The following is a 23496-nucleotide window of genomic DNA, read 5'->3' on the forward strand; positions in this document are numbered from 1 at the left end:
ATGTGTTTGTTAGCCATCTGTATGTCTTCTTTGGAGAAATGTCTATTTAGTTCATTGGCCCATTTTTGATTGAGTCGTTTATTTTTCTGGAATTGAGCTGCAGGAATTGCTTGTATATTTTTGAGATTAGTTGTTTGTCCATTGCTTCATTTGCTATTATTTTTTCCCATTCTGAAGGCTGTCTTTTCACCTTGCTTATAGTTTCCTTTGTTGTGCAGAAGCTTTTAAGTTTAATTAGGTCCCATTTTTTTATTTTTGCTTTTATTCCCAATATTCTTGGAGGTGGGTCAGAGGATCCTGCTGTGATGTATGTCGGAGAGTGTTTTGCCTATGTTCTCCTCTAGGAGTTTTATAGTTTCTGGTCTTATGTTTAGATCTTAAATCCATTTTGAGTTTATTTTTGTGTATGGTGTTAGAAAGTGTTCTAGTTTCATTCTTTTACAAGTGGTTGACCAGTTTTCCCAGCACCACTTGTTAAAGAGATTGTCTTTGATCCATTGTATATTCTTGCCTCCTTTGTCAAAGATAAGGTGTCCATAGGTGCATGGATTTATCTCTGGGCTTTCTATTTTGTTCCATTGATCTATATTTCTGTCTTTGTGCCAGTATCATACTGTCTTGATGACTGTGGCTTTGTAGTAGAGCCTGAAGTGAGGCAGTTTGATTCCTCCAGTTCCATTCTTCTTTCTCAAGATAGCTTTGGCTATTCGAGGTTTTTTGTATTTCCATACAAATTGTGAAATTATTTGTTCTAGCTCTGTGAAAAATACCATTGGTAGCTTGATAGGGATTGCATTGAATCTATAGATTGCATTGGGTAGTATACTCATTTTCACTATATTGATTCTTCCAATCCATGAACATGGTATATTTCTCCATCTATTAGTGTCCTATTTGATTTCTTTCATCAGAGTTTTATAGTTTTCTATATATAGGCCTTTAGTTTCTTTAGGTAGGTATATTCCTAAGTATCTTATTCTTTTCGTTGCAATGGTGAATGGAATTGTTTCCTTAATTTCTCTTTCTGTTTTCTCATTATTAGTGTATAGAAATGCAAGGGATTTCTGTGTGTTGATTTTATATCCTGCAACTTTACTATATTCATGATTAGCTCTAGTAATTTTCTGGTGGAGTCTTCAGGGTTTTCTATGTAGAGGATCATGTCATCTGCAAACAGTGAGAGTTTTATGTCTTTTCCAATTTGGATTCCTTTTATTTCTTTTTCTGCTCTGATTGCTGTGGCCAAAACTTCCAAAACTATGTTGAATAGTAGTGGTGAGAGTGGGCACCCTTGTCTTGTTCCTGACTTTAGGGAAAATGCTTTCAATTTTTCACCATTGAGGATAATGTTTGCTGTGGGTTTGTCATATATAGCTTTTATTATGTTGAGGTATGTTCCTTCCATTCCTGCTTTCTGAAAGTTTTTATCATAAATGGATGTTGAATTTTGTCAAAGGCTTTATCTGCATCTATTGAGATAATCATATGGCTTTTATTTTTCAATTTGTTAATGTGGTATATTACATTGTTTTGTTTGTGGATATTGAAGAATCCTTGTGTCCCTGGGATAAAGCACACTTGGTCATGGTGTATGATCTTTTCAATGTGTTGTTGGATTCTGATTGCTAGAATTTTGTTAAGGATTTTTGCATCTATGTTCATCAGTGATATTGGCCTGTAGTTTTGTTTTTTTGTGGCCTCCTTGTCAGCTTGTGGTGTTAGGGTGATGGTGGCCTCATAGAATGAGTTTGGAAGTTTACCTTCCTCTGCAATTTTCTGGAAGAGTTTGAATAGGAGAGGTGTTAGCTCTTCTCTAAATTTTTGGTAGAATTCAACTGTGAAGCCGTCTGGACCTGGGCTTTTGTTTACTGGAAGATTTCTGATTACAGTTTTAATTTCCATGCTTGTGATGGGTCTGTTAAGATTTTGTATTTTTTCCTGGTTCAGTTTTGGAAAGTTGTACTTTTCTAAGAATTTGTCCATTTCTTCCACGTTGTCCATTTTATTGGCATATAATTGCTGATAGTAGTCTCTTATGATCATTTGTATTTCTGTGTTGTCTTATGATCTCTCCATTTTCATATCTAATGTTATTGATTTAATTTTTCTCCCTTTGTTTCTTGATGAGTCTGGCTAATGGTTTGTCAATTTTGTTTATCCTTTCAAAGAACCAAATTTTGGCTTTGTTCATTTTTGCTATGGTCTCTTTTGCATTTATTTCTGCCCTAATTTTTAAGATTTCTTTCCTTCTACCAACCCTGGGGTTCTTCATTTCTTTCTTTTCTAGTTGCTTTAGGTTTAGAGTTAGGTTATTGATTTGACTTTTTTCTTATTTCTTGAGGTATGCCTGTATTGCTATGAACTTTCCCCTTAGCACGGCTTTTACAGTGTCCCACAGGTTTTGGGTTGTTGTGTTTTCATTTTCGTTCATTTCTATGCATATTTTGATTTCTTTTGTGATTTGTTCTGTGATTTGTTGGTTTTTCAGCAGCATGTTGTTCAGCCTCCATATGTTGGAATTTTTAGTAGTTTTTCTCCTGTAATTGAGATCTAATCTTACTGCATTGTGGTCAGAAAAGATGCTTGGAGTGATTTCAATTTTTTTGAATTTACGAAGGCTAGATTTATGGCCCAGGATGTGATCTATCCTGGAGAAGATTCCGTGTGTGTTCGAGAAAAAGGTGAAATTCATTGTTTTGGGGTGAAACGTCCTATAGATATCAATTAGGTCTAAATGGTCTATTGTACCATTTAAAGTTTGTGTTTCCTTGTTAAATCTGTTTAGTTGATCTGTCCACAGGTGTGAGTGGGGTATTCAAGTCTCCCACTATCATTGTGTTATTGTTAATTTCCCCTTTCATACTTGTTAGCATTTGTCTTACATATTGTGGTGCTCCTATGTTGGGTGCATATGTATTTATAATTGTTATATCTTCTTCTTGGATTGATCCTTTGATCATTATGTAGTGTCCTTCTTTGTCTCTTTTCACAGCCTTTGTTTTAAAGTCTATTTTATCTGATATGAGTGTTGCTACTCCTCCTTTCTTTTGATCTCTATTTGCATGGAATATCCTTTTCCAGCCCTTCACCTTCAGTCTGTATGTGTCCCCTGTTTTGAGGTGGGTCTCTTGCAGACGACATATATAGGGGTATTGTTTTTGTATCCATTCAGCCAGTCTTTGTCTTTTGGTTGAGGCATTCAACCCATTTATGTTTAAGGTAATTATTGATACATATGATCCCATTACCATTTACTTTATTGTTTTGGGTTTGAGTTTATACATCCTTTTTGTGTTTCCTTTCTAGAGAATATCCTTTAGCATTTGTTGGAGAGCAGTTTGGTGGTGCTGACTTCTCTCAGCTTTTGCTTGTCTGTAAAGCTTTTGATTTCTCCTTCATATTTGAATGAGATCCTTGTTGGGTACAGTAATCTGGGCTGTAGTTTACTTTCTTTCATCACTTTAAATATGTCTTGCCATTCCCTCCTGGCCTGAAGAGTTTCTATTGAAAGATCAGCTGTTATCCTTATGGGAATCCCCTTGTGTGTTATTTGTTGTTTTTCCCTTGCTGCTTTTAATATTTTTTCTTTGTGTTTGATCTTTGTTAATTTGATTAATATGTGTCTTGGGGTGTTTTGCCTTGGGTTTATCCTGTTTTGGACTCTCTGGGTTTCTTGGACTTGAGTGATTATTTCCTTCCCCATTTTAGGGAAGTTTTCACCTATTATCTCCTCGAGTATTTTCTCATTGTCTTTCTGTCTTCTTCTTCTGGGACCCTTATGATTTGAATGTTGGGGCATTTAACACTGTCCTGGAGGTCCCTGAGATTGTCCTCATTTCTTTTCATTCGTTTTTCTTTTTTCCTCTCTGATTCATTTATTTCTACCATTCTATCTTCTACTTCACTAATCCTATCTTCTGCTTCTCTTATTCTACTATTTGTTGCCTCCAGAGTGTTTTTTTTATCTCATTTATTACATTATTCATTATATATTGACTCTTTTGTATTTCTTCTAGGTCCTTGTTAACCTTTCTTGTATCCTCTCAATCCTTGTCTCCAGGCTATTTATCTGTGATTCCATTTTGATTTCAAGATATTGGATCATTTTCACTATCATTATTCGGAATTCTTTATCAGGTAGATTCCCTATCTCTTGCTATTTTGTTTGGTTTGGTGGGCATTTATCCTGTTCCTTTACCTGCTGTGTATTCCTCTGTCTCTTCATCTTGTTTATATTGCTGAGTTTGGGTTGGCCTTTCTGTATTCTGGCAGTTTGTGGAGTTCTCTTTATTGTGGAGTTTCCTCACTGTGGGTGGGGTTGTACAGGTGGATTGTCAAAGTTTCTTGTTCAGGGAAGCTTGCGTCGGTGTTCTGGTGGGTGGAGCTGGATTTCTTCTTTCTGGAATGCAATGAAGTGTCCAGTAATGAGTTATGAGATGTCAATGGTTTTGGAGCAACTTTGGGCGGCCTGTATATTGGAGCTCAGGGCTGTGTTCCTGTGTTGCTGGAGAATTTGTGTAGTGTGTCTTGCTCTGGAACTTGTTGGCCCTTGGATGGTGCTTGGTTTCAGTGTAGGTATGGAGGCGTTTGATGAGCTCCTGTCAATTAATGTTCCCTGGAATCAGGAGTTCTCTGGTGTTCTCAGAATTTGGACTTAAGCCTCCCGCTTCTTGTTTTCAGTCTTATTTTTACAGTAGTCTCAAGACTTCTTTGCAACACCATTGATAAAACTTCTAGGTTAAAGATGAAAAGTTTTTCCACAGTAAGGGACACCCAGAGAGGTTCACAGAGTTACATGGAGAAGCGAAGAGGGACGAGGGAGTTAGAGGTGACCCGAATGAGATGAGGTGAAATCAATAGAGGAGAGAGCAAGCTAGCCAGTAATCACTTCCTTATGGGCACTCCACAACTGGACCACTCAGAGATGTTCATGGAGTTATACAGAGAAGAGAAGAGGGAGGAAGGAGACAGAGGTTGCCAGGAGGATAAAAGCGGGGAATCAAAAGGAGAGAGACAGATCCAGCCAGTAATCAGTTCCCTAAATGTTCTCCACTGTCTGGAACACACAGAGATTCAGAGAGTTGGGTAGAGAAGAGAGGGGGAAGGGAGGAGACAGAGTCGAGCTGGTGAAGAAAAGGGAGTGTCCAAAGGGGGAGAGAGCAGTCAAGCCAGTAATCTCGCTCCCAAGTAAAAATGGGTACTGAAGATTGGGTTCTTAAAGGTACAAAAGTGATAGCAAATACCAAAAAGCAAAGATTAAAAATCTAGAGTAGAGTTTGGAATTTCAAAAATACAATATTAAAGAAAAGAAGAAAAAGAAAGACAAAGAAAGAAAAGAAACAAAATCACAAAAATAATAAAAAAATATATGTATATATGAATTATGCTTTAAAAAACAGGGTCTTTTTTTTTTTTTGCAAAATAATGGTAGGTTATAAAAGTGAAAATTAAAGGAGTAACAGAGGACTTAAAAATTTTTTTAAAATAATAAAAAAAAGAATGATCATAAAAATAGTAAAAATATATCTAGGACTTTCTTTGGTGTTGTGGTGGGTATTGTGGGGTCAGTTCATTTTTGGATAGGTCCTTGGTCTGGCTTATATTTCTCAAGATCTAAAGGCCCCTTCCTATGGAGTCAGTACTAACGACAGGGTTTTAATCTGTTGCACCTGTCACTTCCAAGGTGGTTCCCTCTGTTTTAGCTTCTTCTGTTTGCTCGTCTCTTCAGTGTCTGATTTCTGCCCTGATACAGAGAGGGCAGTGGTGGACACTTATTTTAGGCTCACTTGTTCAGTCGGGCTGTGGGAGGGAGGGACAGTGCAAACAAATAACACTGGCACGTGCTCGCAGTGTCTCGGCCACACTGGTCCTGCCCCCACTCACGGCTGGTGTACCCTCCCTGCCCACACTGCTCAGGGTAGGTTGCTCCCCCGGGAACCGTCCGAGGCCGGCCCTGGGCTGCATGCACCTCCCAGGTCTATGCCGCTCAGGTTCAGGCACTCGGGTAGTCCTCAGAGGCACAGACTCCATTGGGCCTGCGTTTTGTGCCCTTCCCAGGTCCCAGCAGCTCAAGTGATGAGATGTTTGGCGAGCACGGTTGCTGCGACTTATCGCCTCCCCCGTCCCTGATGCTCGGTTTTCTGGATGTACAACTGGCGCACCTTCTCAGGTTCACTGTCCAGAACCACAGGAAGTCTTAGTTAGCAAAGAAGCCTGCTTGTGGTTTGGTAGATAATGTCTCTCTGGGGCTGTGATTGCCCCCTTCCAGCTCTGGTTGCCTGTCACCGGAGGGGGATGGTCTGCAGTTGGCTACTTCTGTTCAGCCCTTTGTTCTGTGTGTGGGCCTGGCAGTGTCTTAGGGCTTTTTGTGTGGTAGCTATCCCACAGTCTGGTTTACTAGCCCAAGTTAGTTCGCTCAGATTGCCCTCAGGGTATTCAGGCCAGATCCTTAACTCTAAGCAATGCAGCCCGTTCCTCCCTGCCCAGCCCCCACTTGCTAGTGGTGGGTGCAGGCGTCTGCACTGCTTCTCTGCTGGGGGAGTTACGGTTGGGTTCATAATCTGTGGGGTTTAATTATTTATTTATTTTTCCTCCCTGTTATGTTGCCCTCTGTGCTTCCAAGGCTCACCACAGACTCAGCAGTGAGAGTGTTTCCTGGTGTTTGGAAACTTCTCTCTTTTTAAGACTCCCTTCTTGGGATGGAGCCTATCCCTACCTTTTTTGTCTCTCTTTTTTTTTTTTTTGTCTTTTATATTTTTTCCTATCTCCTTTCGAAGACAATGGGCTGCTTTTCTGGGTGCCTGATGTCCTCCGCTGGCATTCAGAAATTGTTTTGTGGAATTTACTCAGAGTTTAGATATTCTTCTGATGAATTTGTGGGGGAGAAAGTGGTCTCCCTGTCCTATTCCTCCACCATCTTAGGACCGCCCCTTGGGCTCTCTATTTTATAACAGCTGTCTTGTTTGTCTAGTCTTTCACCAATATACACATAGCCTTCATTGCAATAGGTCTATCGTGGGTCTTGATATCTACTAGACTAGTGATTCTCAAAGTATTTTTCTTAATCAGTATGTGGCATCACCTGAGGGCTTGTTAGAAATGAAAATTCTTGGACCTCACTCGGACTGACTCGAGGGACATAGCCATAGCTCCATGGCCATGCCCAGTCTTAGAGAAAAGTGTACAGATCAGGATTTTCTCTTCCAAACCCAAAGTGTTGATAGCAAAAACCCTATGTTGTGTAGAAGTGTGATGGTTTCAGGCATGAAGTGTTTCCTCTTTATCTAGTTCATCAAAATGAGCATTAGGACATTCAATGGAGGGTCCCATTGGTGATCCGACCTCTTTTCTACCAGCTCTTTCCTATCATGATGCGATATTATTGCTTTTTAAACAAAACAAAACTCAACAAAACTCCATGATGAGGAACAACAGAGCAATAGATTTTACAGTACTCTTAACAATTGGTGTTTATTTATTAAAAAAAATGTCCCCTTTTAAAATTCCTGATGTTAAAAATATGTGCAGACTTTAAAGCACACATTATTTCCTTCTAGTCTTTTGTATAACGGTGTATGTGTTTTGTGTGTGTGTGTGTGTGTGTGTGTGTGTAAGGGTGTATGTTTTCTTACTGGGTATATAATCTCACCAGATACAGAAAAATATACCCTCACACACACACACACAAACACACACAGATATATTTACTTTTTTTTTTTACCCTAACATGTTTACTCATAGACAATTTCATTTATATTTGTAATGGCTTTTCAGGTCAGTCCTAGAGATATACCTCCGTATGTATACATATTACAGATTATTTCTCTCTGTGGAAAAGTGAACCACTATTTATCTCTTTCTCTATTGATGGGCATTTAGATTATTTTTAATTTTTCTAATTTTTTCTATTATGAAAAATGCTGCAATCAGTGAGTATCTGTATACATGTAGATTCAGGTCAGTTCAGTCGCTCAGTCATGTTTGACTCTTTGTGACCCCATGAATCGCAGCACACCAGGCCTCCCTGCCCATCACCAACTCCCGGAGTTCACTCAGACTCACGTCCATCGAGTCAGTGATGCCATCCAGCCATCTCATCCTCCATCGTCCCCTTCTCCTCCTGCCCCCAATCCCTCCCAGCATCAGAGTCTTTTCCAATGAGTCAACTCTTCGCATGAGGTGGCCAAAGTACTGGAGTTTCAGCTTTAGCATCATTCCTTCCAAAGAAATCCCAGGGCTGATCTCCTTCAGAATGGATTGGTTGGATCACCTTGCAGTCCAAGGGACTCTCAAGAGTCTTCTCCAACACCACAGTTCAAAAGCATCAACTTTTCGGCACTCAGCTTTCTTCACAGTCCACACATGACCACACATCCACACATGACCACTGGAAAAATCATAGCCTTGACTAGACGGACCTTTGTTGGCAAAGTAATGTCTCTGCTTTTGAATATGCTATCTAGGTTGGTCATAACTTTCCTTCCAAGGAGCAAGTGTCTTTTAATTTCATGGCTGTAATCACCATCTGCAGTGATTTTGGAGCCCCCCAAAATAAAGTCTGACACTGTTTCCACTGTTTCCCCATCTATTTCCCATGAAATGATCGGATGCCATGATCTTCATTTTCTGAATGTTGAGCTTTAAGCCAACTTTTTCACTCTCCACTTTCACTTTCATCAAGAGGCTTTTGAGTTCCTCTTCACTTTCTGCCATAAGGATGGTGTCATCTGCATATCTGAGGTTATTGATATTTCTCCCAGCAATCTTGATTCCAGCTTGTGCTTCTTCCAGCCCAGCGTTTCTCATGATGTAGTCTGCATATAAGTTAAATAAGCAGGGTGACAATATACAGCCTTGATGTACTCTTTTTCCTATTTGGAACCAGTCTGTTGTTCCATGTCCAGTTCTAACTGTTGTTTCCTGACCTGCATACAGATTTCTCAAGAGGCAGATCAGGTGGTCTGGTATTCCCATGTCTTTCAGAATTTTCCACAGTTTCTTGTGATCCACACAGTCAAAGGCTTTGGTGCCGAGGTCCAGCCCTGGCTGATCCAGGGTATTCGAAGGGGAGACGGCATCGGCGACCTATTCAAATGGTAATTAGAGATATAAAGAGTAATAGAATGAGGATAGCTCAGTAGGAAAATTCAGTGGAGAAAAGAGGCTGAGTAGCTCGGGTTTACGCGGAAAATCAATATAACCCGTGACACCAGGTTAGCTCTGACCACGGAGGCCGCAGGCGCCCTCTCGAATAGCAGAAGGTGCCCCACCTTAGACACCTTCTCGAGTGGCTCTTAGAAGCCCAGGCAAATAAATGATCACAGAAGATATCCGCGCTCCAGATGGAGACTTCAGCCAGAATGTGAAAAGAATGACATGGGGAGACCAAGCGTTGGTGAGCAAGGCCCATAGCTTTATTTTTAACAGGGGTTTATATACCCTAAGTTACACATAGAGGATAATAGGGGATGCAAAGTCAGCAGTCTTTGATCCTTATCAAAAACCAGGGTTTCTTTCCTGCAAATTTATCGTATACAAATGGTTTAGGTGATTTACATCATCTTCTGGCCAGAAGGCCTATTAACATTTTATGACTCTTGACAAGGACTTATCAACAAAGACTTATTTTCTCTAAGAGTAATTATTTTAAGGTTTGGCGCCATCTTCCAAAGATAAAATTGCATTCCTATAGGGTGGATGTGTAATGGGTTTACAACAAAGGAAAGAATTTATTACCTTAAGGGTCTAACACTACTTATTTTTTCTACATACCAACTGTATTAATTAATACACATTCAAGGATACAATTCAGGGGATGTGAAAACTTGGCAACAAACATTGGCTCATCAATGAAATCCTTTACTAGTTTATTCTGACAGTTTCTAACTCTCTGAGAGGTTCTAAGCTATTTGAATATCTTAAGCTTCCCGGGAGACTGTAAACAATCGTATGCATAGCTGTAGGAGTCCGGGTAAACTTGTCAGGTGAGTTAGAGAGCCATCTGAGGGGTTTGGATTTAAACACTCCTAATTGCCCAGGAACTTTATTAATTGGAGCTGTAAGTTAACTTTTTGACAGAGAGAGCGAGATGGTGGTGGGGGACAGCCCCCAGTAAAGTCAGAGGTGAGAGCACAAAGCAATAAAGTAGGCACACCCTGGTTTTTTGGGGGTAGATGCTCGAGAATATCTGGGGGGACTCCTGAGGCTCGATCCCACCTTTGCATATGCCGAGCCTTCTTCCTCATGACCTGTGTCACGAGTGGAATGTCTCTTGCCGGCTCCTGGCACTTTGGCATAGTCAATAAAGCAGAAATATATGTTTTGCTGGAACTCTCTTGCTTTTTCCATGATCCAGCGGATGTTGGCAATTTGATCTCTGGTTCCTCTGCCTTTTCTAAAACCAGCTTGAACATCAGGAAGTTCATGGTTCACGTATTGCTGAAGCCTGGCTTGGAGAATTTTGAGCATTACTTTACTAGCATGTGAGATGAATGCAATTGTGTGGTAGTTTGAGCACTCTTTGGCATTGCTTTTCTTTGGGATTGGAATGAAAACTGACCTTTTCCAGTCCTGTGGCCACTGATGAATTTTATAAATTTGCTGGCATATTGAGTGCAGCACTTTCATAGCATCATCTTTCAGGATTTGGAATAGCTCAACTGGAATTCCATCACCTCCACTAGCTTTGTTTGTAGTGATGCTTTCTAAGGCCCACTGGACTTCACATTCCAGGATGTCTGGCTCTAGGTCAGTGATCACACCATCGTGATTATCTGGGTCATGAAGATCTTTTTTGTACAGTTCTTCTGTGTATTCTTGCCATACACTTGATATAGCATTACTGAAGGCATGAGTCCAGAAATACAAATAATGGGACATAGGGAGTGGTCGGGAATTTTCAATCATGCAGCTTCCCACATAAAGACTAGGTTAGTCTTTTCTATGGGGTGCTCCTTAAAATGCAGATTCACAGGCCCACATGAGACCTATTGAATAATAGGTCCAGGAAGAACATAGAAGAAGAGTAAATGATGAAATATTCAGATATAAAATAAAGTATAAAATCACTGAGTAATAATAGAGAATATAGGAAGAAGCAGAAGTGAATTGTATAATGTCCTTGCCTAGATGACTCTACTTCCCAGAGAACTCCGTATGTCTCTGAATGGTTCCCAAAGTTCCTAGTTATATCTGCCTTTAATGTTCACATGTGGGTTTTTATACTCTCCTTAAAATCATTAATTCTAAGTACATAGAATTAATGTATGTGCTTTCTCTGGGAAGCAGACAGATCTGGATGATTATGATGGTGGCAAGAGGGGACTCTCTAAGGGAACTAAAGCTAAGAGAGGGAACAAGACCAGTGCCTCGAGGCATATTTGAGGCACCAGATGACCAGGGTAGAGACCCAGAGGCAACTCAGCCTCATGTACCCTGGCCTGATAATCAGGGCAGTTGTGTGCTGAACTACTAGGTCACCTGGCTGAGCGGGGCTAAGAGTTGGGCTTTTGTTCACTACAGAGCCTAGAACATTGTGCTGTCAAACATATGGAAGAAGGAAGAGGCACAATCCCTGGATAACTGTTGCACTAGACACACTCCTCGCTTGGTGGAGGTTTCCGTTTCTTAAGAGCCTCAATCCTGTCACTCTCTCTCTGCTTCTCCTTTTCTGAATCACTGCAACGACTTTCAAAAAGCTAGTTTATTCCAGAAATTACATTGAAAGCCAAATTATATTAAGGGAATCAAAAGTTATTGAACAGATATATGTTAAGTTCTAGGAAATTTTGTGGGAAACAAAGGTTTCAACAGCATTTGGAGTGATGAAAAGGATGTGGTTTCCTGGAGAAGAGGAAGACAGGAAGAGAGCTGCTGATACATGAAAACTGGAAGCCAAGACTTTGGTAGACCTGGAGCCTATTCCTGAATCATCATAAAATCTCCATGGTTAATAGTTGTACGTGTAAAGAAGTGGATACAACCCAACATCCGTGACACATGTGAGTCATTTCTGCTGACCTAAAGAGTTTATTATGTGTATCAGGAACTAGCAGAAACAGCATCTAGAGCCTCAGAGAAACCCATGAACATATCCCCAAAAGACTAGGATTTCCTCCTTCTAGCTAGGATTTCCTCCTGCCCAGCAGCTTCCCCAGGCCCCTCTTCATGTCTTTGTTTCTCAGACTGTAAATGAAAGGGTTGAGCATGGAGGTCAGGACTGTGTAGACAAGTGTAGCCACTCGGTCCTGAACAGTGTAGCTGGACAAGGGCTGTAAATAGACATGAAAGATGCTTCCATAAAACAGGATGACCACAGTGAAGTGGGAGCCACAGGTGGAGAAGGCTTTGCGTTTCCCTGCAGCTGAGGGGATCCTGAGAACTGCTACGAGGATTCGCACATATGAGAAAACAATGCATAGGAAGGGGGTCACCCAAAACACCAGCCCTTCTGTCTTTATTGTGAGATCATTGACAAATATGGAGGAGCAGGACAATTTCAGCAGAGGGTTGATGTCGCAGAGGAAGTGGTGGACAACATTGGAGTCACAGAAGGTGAGCTGATTCAGCAGAAGTATGTGTAGGAGTGAGTGGAGGTGAGGCAATGAGCAGGAGAAGGCCACCAGCAGGACACAGCGGCAGTGGCTCATGATGGTGACATAGTGGAAGGGGTCACAGATGGCCACATAGCGGTCATAGGCCATGGCTGCCAGAAGACAATTATCAGTGTTGCCCAGAGCATATATGAAATACATCTGGGTCAGACATCCAGCATAGGAGATGGTCTTCTCTGACAGGAAGTCAACTAGCATCCTGGGGACAATGGTTGTTGTATACCAAATGTCAGTGAAAGACAGGACACTCAAGAAGACATACATGGGGGTGTGCAGTTGGGGGTCAGAGCTGATGGCCAGGATGATGAGCACATTCCCTGTTATGGTGACCAGGTACATGATGAGGAAGAGGATGAAGAGTGGTTTTTGGTCCTCTGGCCGCGAGGAAAGTCCCAGGAGTATGAACTCAGAGACACCGCTGGTTTGATTGAGTCTTTCCATTGACTTTGGTCTCGCTATGTACAAGAAGGTTTGTTATTCACCATGCTCCTATTCCACAGCCCCAATTACAAGAACCCAGCAAGTCTTTGTTGTCCTCTATTTGGGCACTATTAGCAGCTGTGCTGGGAAAGCTTGTTACCTTCTTGGTCCCTTGATGTGGTCCTCCCTTTCCCAATCCATCATAAGGGCCTTATTATGAAACCTGAAGGAACAGAAGAAGGGTTTTCCTTTAGAAGCCATCACACCTGGACCCCTTGATTCAAGTTCCTTAGTTCCTAGTCTACGAAATCTGTGTCCCTGCTGGGAATACAGCAATAGAACAAAATTCTTGCCTTTGTATAATTCATGTAGCTTGCGTGATAAGTCAGATGATCAAAAACAGTATATGTAATACAGTATCAGGTAGTGATACATACATGTAGCAGTACAGAATACATCAAGGATGTATATTGTCACCCAGCTTATTTAACTTATATGCAGAGTACATCGTGGAAAATGCCGGGTTGGATGAAGCATAAGCTGGAATCAGGATTGCTGGGAGAAATATCAATGACCTCAGATACACAGATGATACAACATTTATGGCAGAAAGTGAAGAGAAACTAAAGGGCCTTTTGATGAAATTGAAACAAGAGAGTGAAAAGCTGACTTAAAACTCAACATTCAAAGAATTAAGATCATGGTATCCAGTCCCATCACTTCATGGAAAATAGATGGGAAAACAGTGGAAACAGTGACAGACTTAATTTTCTTGGGTTCCAAAATCACTACAGATGGTGATTGCAGCCATGAAATGAAAAGATACTTGCTCCTTGGAAGAAAATTATGACCAATCTAGACAGCGTATTAAAAAGCAGAGACATTACTTTACTAGGTGCATCTAGTCAAAGGTATTGCTTTTCCAGTGATCATGAATGGATGTGGGAGTTGTACTATAAAGAAAGTTGAGCACCAGAGAATTGACGTTTTTGAACTGTGGTGTTGGAGAAGACTTTTGAGAGTCCCTTGGACTGCAAGGAGATAAAACCAGTCCATTCTAAAGGAGATCACTCCTGAATATCATTGTAAGGACTGATACTGAAGATGAAACTCCAATGCTTTGGCCACCTGATGTGAAGAACTGACTCATTGGAAAAGGCCTGATGCTGGGAAAGATTGAAGACAGGAGGAAAAGGGGAAAACAGAGGATTAGATGGTTGGATAGCATCACCGAGTGTATGGACATGAGTATGAGCAAGCTCTGGGTGTTGGTGATGGACAGGGAAGCCTGGCATGCTGCAGTCCATAGGGTCACAAAGAGTTGGACATGACTGAGCGACTGAACTGAACTGAGTGATACATTTGTTAAAAAATAGAATATTATTAGTATAAGCAGATAGAGATCATTGGAGGTGGGGAGTATTTTATTTTTTTTCCACTTTCTTTTTTTAAATATAAATTTATTTATTTTAACTGGAGGCTAATTACTTTATAATATTGTATTGGTTCTGCCATACATCAACATGAAGGACCCCTATTCTTTACCAAAGCAAATTCAGTTACTATAAAACTAGACTTTGTGTGTCTTCGATAGAAATAAGCATTTGCCAAAATAATCAACAGTGAATATCTGAGAGGAATATTGAATCCAATTCAACAGTGGTTTTTCCTTGTTTGGACACAGAATGAAAGGTTCTTAACCTTTCAAAGGTTAGCCCCTCCTGAACTCACGGCATGCTATCATCAGTCTGTACAAGTCTCCCCTCTTTTGTAAATCATTCTTCCCTTCATTAATCCCCTGTCCTAAACCACTTTTGTACAGAAAGGCATCCATTGTTAACTATACAATTCATGCTTTAAAATTTCTTCTCTCATATATTTATTCAAAGATACATATGAGAAACATGTAAATATGTGTCTTCCAGTCATACTCAGGACTTTAAGTCTTGTGTGCATGTGTGTTCTCGGTCGTTCAGTTGTGTCCAACTCACTGAGGCCTCAAAGACTATAGCCTGCCAGGCTCCTTTGCCCATGGAATTTTCCAGGCAAGAATACTGGAGTGAGGTGCCATTCCCTTCTCAGGGAGATCACCCCAGGGATTGGATCTGTGTCTCTTACAACTCCTGCACTGGCAGGCAGATCCTTTACCACTAGTGCAACCTGGGAAGGCCTTAAAGTCATATATTACATATGAATTTATTTAACATTGTTGGATTAATACATTACATCATTTACAATTAACTGCTCATATTTTTATATAAGTTATTAAACATCTTTAAACCTCAGGTACTTCATGTGTCATATAGGACACAAATATTCACATTCTCATGAAGATAGTGAAATAATGCATGAAAACACTTAGAAGAGAGAAGAGCATATTGTCAGCATGCAGGAGAAGCTGTTGATCCTCATCAGTCCCTTTGTCACCTTCCTTTATCTTCTATTTCTTGATGTTCTGAAAATCAATTAATTTATGTACGTAAAGTATCACATCCCTCACTGCCAAACTGTCCAGCTAATTTCAGGATTTGGCAGGTTTTTATGGAAAGAATATTTGTTTATGCACTGAAGAATTGGATGAATCAGTAATTAAAGCTAATAATAATGACCAATATTTATGGGTAAGTATTATGTACCAAGTTTATGCTAAACATGCCACTGAATCCCAAGGAATTATGAAGCATTTCAGGAGACTTAGGCTTACAGAGGTGAAGTGGTTTCCTGAAGTTCACTAAGGACGTGAGAAGCAATCAGGTTTAACTCCAAGTTGGCTCACTCCAAGTTTATGGTCTCCAGTGTTAAGCTTCCCCTCCTCTAATTACGCTATGTTAATTGTCGATCACCATCAACATAGGCACTGTTTTTATTGTTCTAAAAATTTCCTACTCGAATTGCCCTTGTACCCTCTGACACACTTTCTTCTCCCATATTCAGAATTTATCCTTGTATTTGCTAGAGAGGTGGCCTTTCTGTGCTGTAGTGGAATTTGAAAATATGAATATCCATGATTAACTGGCCAAATTGGGTGGAAAAAATTGGCCATGAATGACTTGGGCGTGTCTGGTGTGTGGAGCTGGTGTCGTGCAGTGGACAGTGCCCTCTGGTGAAGACAAACAGTGAGGGGTTTGGTTCACCCTGCATCACCTGCTCACAAGCTGGTTCCTGATGTTTTATGAATAACAAGGGAGACACTATGTCTGTAAAGCTGTACATCACACACAGATCAATATTCAAAAGTGAGTCATTGTGAAAGGGCTGCCTGGGGAATGTGCAATACAAAAATTAGTGGAGATTTGGTGAATTAATGGAATTGATTGCTCTAGGTCAGAGAAGTGAGGAACACCCAGGCTGATGACTAGAAAGAGAGGAAGGTTTTGGATTTGAGAATCAGGAAGATTAGCTCTAAAAGGACAGGGTTATGAATGATGCTGGGAATACAACTCTTTCTTTCCTCTTATTTCTATTGAAGGATTTTGCTTCCACCAAAACATATGGTATAGGTGCCTAGAAGTCCAACTGGATGGATTTAAAACCAAGTGACATATGGAAATGTTACTTGGATCTTATGACTTCCCAATCCATGAAATATTTGAAAGTATCAGGGAGAAAAGAGTAAGGTACCAAACTGGGTTGGAGTAGCCAAGTGAGTGGACAGCTTCTGCAGCTCACCTCCACGTCCAGATGCTTTTCTTTCCTTCCCAGCTGCTCCAGAAGATGATGTGCACCATGTCTGTTCATCAGGTCGAATCTGCTTCTCACCAAAGTTCAGCTTCTGCATGTGTCTTCCACGTACTTCTGGGCTGATTGACAAGGAGAGAAGCAGGGATGGAGGAGGAGCCAACACACTACTCCAAAGGGATAACACATTTCCCTTTCCTGACCTTAACCCCCATTTCTTCCCTAACGCCTGGTCCCTAGCATGGTGCTGCTCCTCCCAGCTCCAGATCTCAGAAGGCAGAGATGGTCTGACTCAAGTGGGAGGACTCTCCTGATTGTAGAAGCCCAGCCAGCTTCTCATGAGTCTGAGATCTGCTCTGCTGGTCTCTGGGGCATTTATTAGGCTGAGGGAGTCGTGATGTGAGCACCTCTCAGAGGAGTTTGTCCTTGAATCTCTGTAGGCAGAGAAAGCAAATGGGAATCACAGCCAGCACTGCTGACTCCAAGAGGACAGGGGACCCCTGAGGCTTCCTGTTAAGATGTTGGCACTAATCTCAGAGTTTCTGAACCTCAGTACATCATCTCAAGACTATGCTTCAGTTTCCCCAATATGGGCTATCATGAGTGGACAAATATTTATATGAGTGAGTACTTTTATTTCGGGGGATTCAGGTATGGACCAAGGTGTAGTCTAGATCTGGCAGATCATAAGTCAATGTGGGAACATTGTACTTTTCAGGGGATTCAGTTGAGGGAGATCAATGGTGTGTATGTGCTTGCCAGTGTCTGGGGTGCATGTGGATTAGATTTTTTCTGTGTGGGATTAGGTTAATATTAATGTATTTTTAGTGCACAGGGTCAGGCAAAATATACTGTCATATTTAACAAAGGAGCTTTCGGGAAAAAATGTATGTATTTCAGAGTTCAGGTGGTATGCATACAAAATAGATTATTACTCAGCCAGAAGAAAGGAAATCTTGCCTCTGGCAGCAACATGGATTGACCTAGAGCAGTGTTTTGAGGTAAAATTCTTTCTTTAATTTTTTTTTAAATTGAGGTATAGTTGATATACAATATTATGTAAGTTCAGGTATCCAACACAGTGAATCGCAATTTTTAAAGGTTATACTCCATTTATAGTTATTATAAAATATTGGGTATATTTTCTGTGCTGAACAATATGTGCTTGTAGATTATTTATTTTCTACATAGTGGTTTGTACCTCTTAATTCTTTACCCCTATCTTGTCTCTTCCCTCTCTCTTTGCCTACTGCTAATATATAGTTTGGTGTATGTATCTATGATTCTGTCTTTTTAAAATTTTCATTAGTTTGTCTTTTAATAGTCTATATATAAGTGATGTCATATAGTATTTGTCTCTGTTGGTTTTTTTTAGGGGAAATGTTTCATTTAGTGTTTTGTTTTTATTCAATGAAAGATTCTTTAAATTCTATGTGCTTTACAAGTTTTAAAAGTTTCAGTTACAAAATTTCATATAATCCACAGTAACCCTTTTTAACAAGTTCCCTACCCTTGTGTTTCCCCTCCACTTCTCCTTCTCCCCACTGGTAACTACTAGTTCTTTCTGTAGAGCAGTGTGTCTGTAATAATTTGTTCCATGCAAAGTTATTATAATACTATTGACCTTTTTTCTTAAGATGTACATTGCTGCAGCTAATTCGCTTCAGTTGTGTCTGACTCTGTGTGACCCCATAGGTGGCTGCTCACCAGGCTCCCCCGTCCCTGGGATTCTCCAGGCAAGAATACTGGAGTGGGTTGCCATTTCCTTCTCCAAGATGTACATTACATCTCCACAACTTGTTTATTTACAACTGGAAGTTTGTATCTTTTTGTTCTGTTCAACTATACTTCTCCCCTCCAAAGTCCATCTCCGCTGGCTACCACCCGTCTCTTCTCTGCACATGTGAGACTTTTCACTTTGTTTTGCTTGTTTTGGTTTTTAGATTACACATTGAAGTGAGGTCATATGATATTTTTCTTTCTCTGTGTGATTATTTCACTTAGCATCATACCCTCTAAGTTCATCCATGTTGTTGCAAATGGCAAGATCTCATTTTTTTCTGGCTGAGTAATATTCTGTTTTGTATGCATACCACATTGTTTTAAAATCTATTTATCTACTGATGGATACTTAATTAGTTTCATACTTTCTCTGTGGTAAACAATGCTCCAGTGAAGGTTAGGGTGCACTTTTTTTTTTTTCAATTAGTGTGTTTGTTTTCCTCAAGAAAATGCTCAGAAGTGAAACTGCTGGATCATGTGGCAGTTCTATTTTTAACTCTTTGAGTTCCTTACAGTATAATTTTCCACCCAGTTTAAGTCTGTTGTAGTTAAAAGACCAATTAGATTCCACCATACAGGGTGGAGGACCGCAGCATGTCTCTCTTGTACTCAGGTGCCTGTTTAACCAAAGTGTCATCCTGGTTACAGAAACATAAAGCAGCAGCTGCTCGCTGACAGTCGCAGTATGTCACTGATGTTCAAAGGCAGGCGCCCTGTCTTAGTGCTACAGCAAATGTAACAGCAATGTGTGTCTACAGTGATAATCCTAACTTACTATTGTCTAGGCAGGTCTTTAAGAAACTCATTGATATCTGCTCTCTAAATTGTATACAAAATGTCTCAGAAAATTATTATAGTTTGGCTTTGGCCCAATACTTCATCTCCTGGAAAAACGAACCCTGGAAACATCCTGCATTGGCCCTGACTCAGGACTACATGTGAGAGAGGGTTAAAAACACTACACTCTTGCTTTGAGGTGATTTGCAAGAAAGAAATATTGAATCCCTTTCCTGCCTTTATTTTTCACTAGGGGATCTCACTTCAACTGCCTTAGTTTTCCCACTTTTTCCAATTACTAGCTGTCCTAAAACTAAGATCATGGCATCCAGTCCCATGACTTCATGCAAATAAAAGGGAAACAATGGAAACAGTGAGAGATTTTAATTTTGGGGGCTCCAAAATCACTGCAGATGGTGACTGCTGCCGTGAATTTATTTATTATTATTTTTTTAAATTTTATTTTATTTTTAAACTTTACAATATTGTATTGGTTCTGCAATATATCGAAGTGAATCCGCCACAGGCATACATGTGTTCCCCATCCTGAACCCTCCTCCCTCCTCCCTCCCCATACCATCCCTCTGGGTTGTCCCAGTGTACCAGCCCCAAGCATCCAGTATCGTGCATCGAATCTGGACTGGCGATTCGTTTCATATATGATATTATACATATTTCAATGCCATTCTCCCAAATCATCCCACCCTCTCCCTCTCACACAGAGTCCAAAGACTGTTCTATACATCAGTGTCTCTTTTGCTGTCTCGTATACAGGGTTATCGTTACCATCATTCTAAATTCCATATATATGCCTTAGTATACTGTATTGGTGTTTTTCTTTCTGGCTTACTTCACTCTGTATAATAGGCTCCAGTTTCATCCACCTCATTAGAACTGATTCAAATGTATTCTTTTTAATGGCTGAGTAATACTCCATTGTGTATATGTACCACCGCTTTCTTATCCATTCATCTGCTGATGGACATCTAGGTTTCTTCCATGTCCTGGCTATTATAAACAGTGCTGCGATGAACATTGGGGTACATGTGTTTCTTTCAATTCTGGTTTCCTCAGTGTGTATGCCCAGCAGTGGGGTTGCTGGGTCATAAGGCAGTTCTATTTCCAGTTTTTTAAGGAAATCTCCACACTGTTCTCCATAGTGGCTATACTAGTTTGCATTCCCACCAACAGTGTAAGAGGGTTCCCTTTTCTCCACACCCTCTCCAGCATTTATTGCTTGTAGACTTTTGGATCGCAGTCATTCTGAATGGTGTGAAATGGTACCTCATTGTGGTTTTGATTTGCATTTCTCTGATAATGAGTGATGTTGAGCATCTTTTCATGTGTTTGTTAGCCATCTGTATGTCTTCTTTGGAGAAATGTCTATTTAGTTCTTTGGCCCATTTTGTGATTGGGTCATTTATTTTTCTGGAATTGAGCTGTAGGAGTTGCTTGTATATTTTTGAGATTAGTTGTTTGTCAGTTGCTTCATTTGCTATTATTTTCTCCCATTCTGAAGGCTGTCTTTTCACCTTGCTTATAGTTTCCTTTATTGTGCAGAAGCTTTTAAGTTTAATTAGGTCCCATTAGGTTATTTTTGCTTTTATTTCCAATATTCTGGGAGGTGGGTCCTAGAGGATCCTGCTGTGATGTATGTCGCAGAGTGTTTTGCCTATGTTCTCCTCTAGGAGTTTTATACTGGAGAAGGCAATGGCACCCCACTCCAGTACTCTTGCCTGGAAAATCCCATGGATGGAGGAGCCTGGTGGGCTGCAGTCCATGGGGTCGCTAGGAGTTGGACTCAACTGAGTGACTTCACTTTCACTTTTCACTTTCATGCATTGGAGAAGGAAATGGCAACCCACTCCAGTGTTCTTGCCTGGACAATCCCAGGGACGGGGGAGCCTGGTGGGCTGCCGTCTATGGGTTAGCACAGAGTCAGACACTACTGGAGTGACTTAGCAGGAGCAGTAGCAGCAGGAGTTTTATAGTTTCTGGTCTTACATCTAGATCTTTAATCCATTTTGAGTTTATTTTTGTGTATGGTTAGAAAGTGTTCTAGTTTCATTCTTTTACAAGTGGTTGATCAGTTTTCCAAGCAGCACGTGTTAAAGAGATTGTCTTTAATCCATTGTATATTCTTGCCTCCTTTGTCAAAGATAAGGTTTCCATAGGTGTGTGGATTTATTTCTGTGCTTTCTATTTTGTTCCATTGATCTATATTTCTGTCTTTGTGCCAGTACCATGCTTTCTTGATGTCTGTGGTTTTGTAGTAGAGCCTGAAGTCAGGCAGGTTGATTTCTCCAGTCCCATTCTTCTTTCTCAAGATTGCTTTGGCTATTCGAGGTTTTTTGTATTTCCATACAAATTGTGAAATTATTTTTCTAGCTCTGTGAAGAATACCATTGGTAGCTTGATAGGGATTGCATTGAATCTATAAATTGCTTTGGGTAGTATACTCATTGTCAGTGTATTGATTCTTCCAATCCATGAACATGGTATATTTCTCCATAGAAAAGATTCTTGGAAAGATTTAATTTTTTTTGAATTTACCAAGGCTAGGTTTATGGCTCAGGATGTGATCTATCCTGGAGAAGGTTCCATGTGTGCTTGAGAAATAGGTGAAATTCATTGTTTTGGGGTGAAATGTCCTATAGATATGAATTAGGTCTAACTGGTCTATTGTATCATTTAAAGTTTGTGTTTCCTTGTTAATTTTCTGTTTAGTTGATCTATCCATAGATGTGAGTGGGGTATTCAAGTCTCCCACTATCATTGTGTTATTGTTAATTTCCCCTTTCATACTTGTTAGCATTTGTCTTACATATTGTGGTGCTCCTATGTTGGATGCATATATATTTATAATTGTTATATCTTCTTGGATTTATCCTTTGATCGTTATGTAGTGTCCTTCTTTGTCTCTTTTCACAGCCTTTGTTTTAAAGTCTATTTTATCTGATATGAGTATTGCTACTCCTGCTTTCTTTTGGTGTCTATTTGTGTGGAATATCTTTTTCAGCCCTTCACTTTCAGTCTGTATGTTTCCCCTCTTTTGAGGTGGGTCTCTTGTAGACAACATATGTAGGGGTCTTGTTTTTATATCCATTCAGCCAGTCTTTGTCTTTTGGCTGTGGCATTCAACTCATTTACGTTTAAGGTAATTATTGATACATATGATCCCGTTGCCATTTACTTTATTGTTTTGGGTTCGTGTTTATACACCCTTTTTGTGTTTCCTGTCTACAGAATATCCTTTAGCATTTGTTGGAGAGCTGGTTTGGTGGTGCTGAATTCTCTCAGCTTTTGCTTGTCTGTAGCTGGAGCTCCAGTACTTTGACCACCTCATGCGAAGAGTTGACTCATTGGAAAAGACTCTGATGCTGGGAGGGATTGGGGGCAGGAGGAGAAGGGGACGACAGAGGGTGAGATGGCTGGATGGCATCACTGACTCGATGGACATGAGTCTCAGTGAACTCCAGGAGTTGGTGATGGAAAGGGAGGCCTGGCGTGCTGCGATTCATGGGGTCGCAAAGAGTCGGACACGACTGAGCGACTGAACTGAATGGACTGACTGAAAGCTTTTGATTTCTCCTTCATATTGAATGAGATCCTTGCTGGGTACAGTAATTGGGCTGTAGGTTATTTTCTTTAATCACTTTAAGTATGTCTTGCCATTCCCTCCTGGCCTGAAGAGTTTCTATTGAAAGATCAGCTGTTATCCTTATGGGAATCCCCTTGTGTGTTATTTGTTGTTTTTCCCTTGCTGCTTTTAATATTTATTCTTTGTGTTTGATCTTTGTTAATTTGATTAATATGTGTCTTGGGGTGTTTTGCCTTGGGTTTATCCTGTTTGGGACTCTGGGTTTCTCAGACTTGGGTGATTATTTCCTTGCCCATTTTAGGGAAGTTTTCAACTATTATCTTCTCAAGTATTTTCTCATGGTCTTTCTTTTTATCTTCTTCTGGGACTCCTATGACTCGAGTGTTGGAGCATTTAACACTGTCCTGGTGGTCTCTGAGATTGTCCTCGTTTCTTTTAATTCGTTTTTCTTTTTTCCTCTCTGATTCATTCGTTTCTACCATTCTATCTTCTACTTCACTAATCCTATCTTCTGCCTCTGTTATTCTACTATTTGTTGCCTCCAGAGTGTTTTTGATCTTATTTATTGCATTATTCATTATATACTGACTCTTTTTTATTTCTTCTAGGTCCTTGTTAACCTTTCTT

At 40.3% G+C, this 23496-nt stretch overlaps 1 protein-coding gene across 1 annotated transcript; it reads right to left on the reverse strand.

Annotated features, from left to right (window-relative positions):
* Nucleotides 1–12122: 12122 nt before the first annotated feature.
* On the reverse strand, nucleotides 12123–13052 carry LOC113900778 (olfactory receptor 1L8-like). The gene has a single exon (XM_027554419.1). The coding sequence runs from the start codon at nucleotides 13050–13052 to the stop codon at nucleotides 12123–12125; it is 930 nt and encodes a 309-aa protein (XP_027410220.1).
* Between the last annotated feature and the right edge of the window lie 10444 nt (nucleotides 13053–23496).

The sequence above is a fragment of the Bos indicus x Bos taurus genome, chromosome 11 (genome assembly GCF_003369695.1).
Source record: "Bos indicus x Bos taurus breed Angus x Brahman F1 hybrid chromosome 11, Bos_hybrid_MaternalHap_v2.0, whole genome shotgun sequence".
NCBI lineage: Eukaryota > Metazoa > Chordata > Mammalia > Artiodactyla > Bovidae > Bos > Bos indicus x Bos taurus.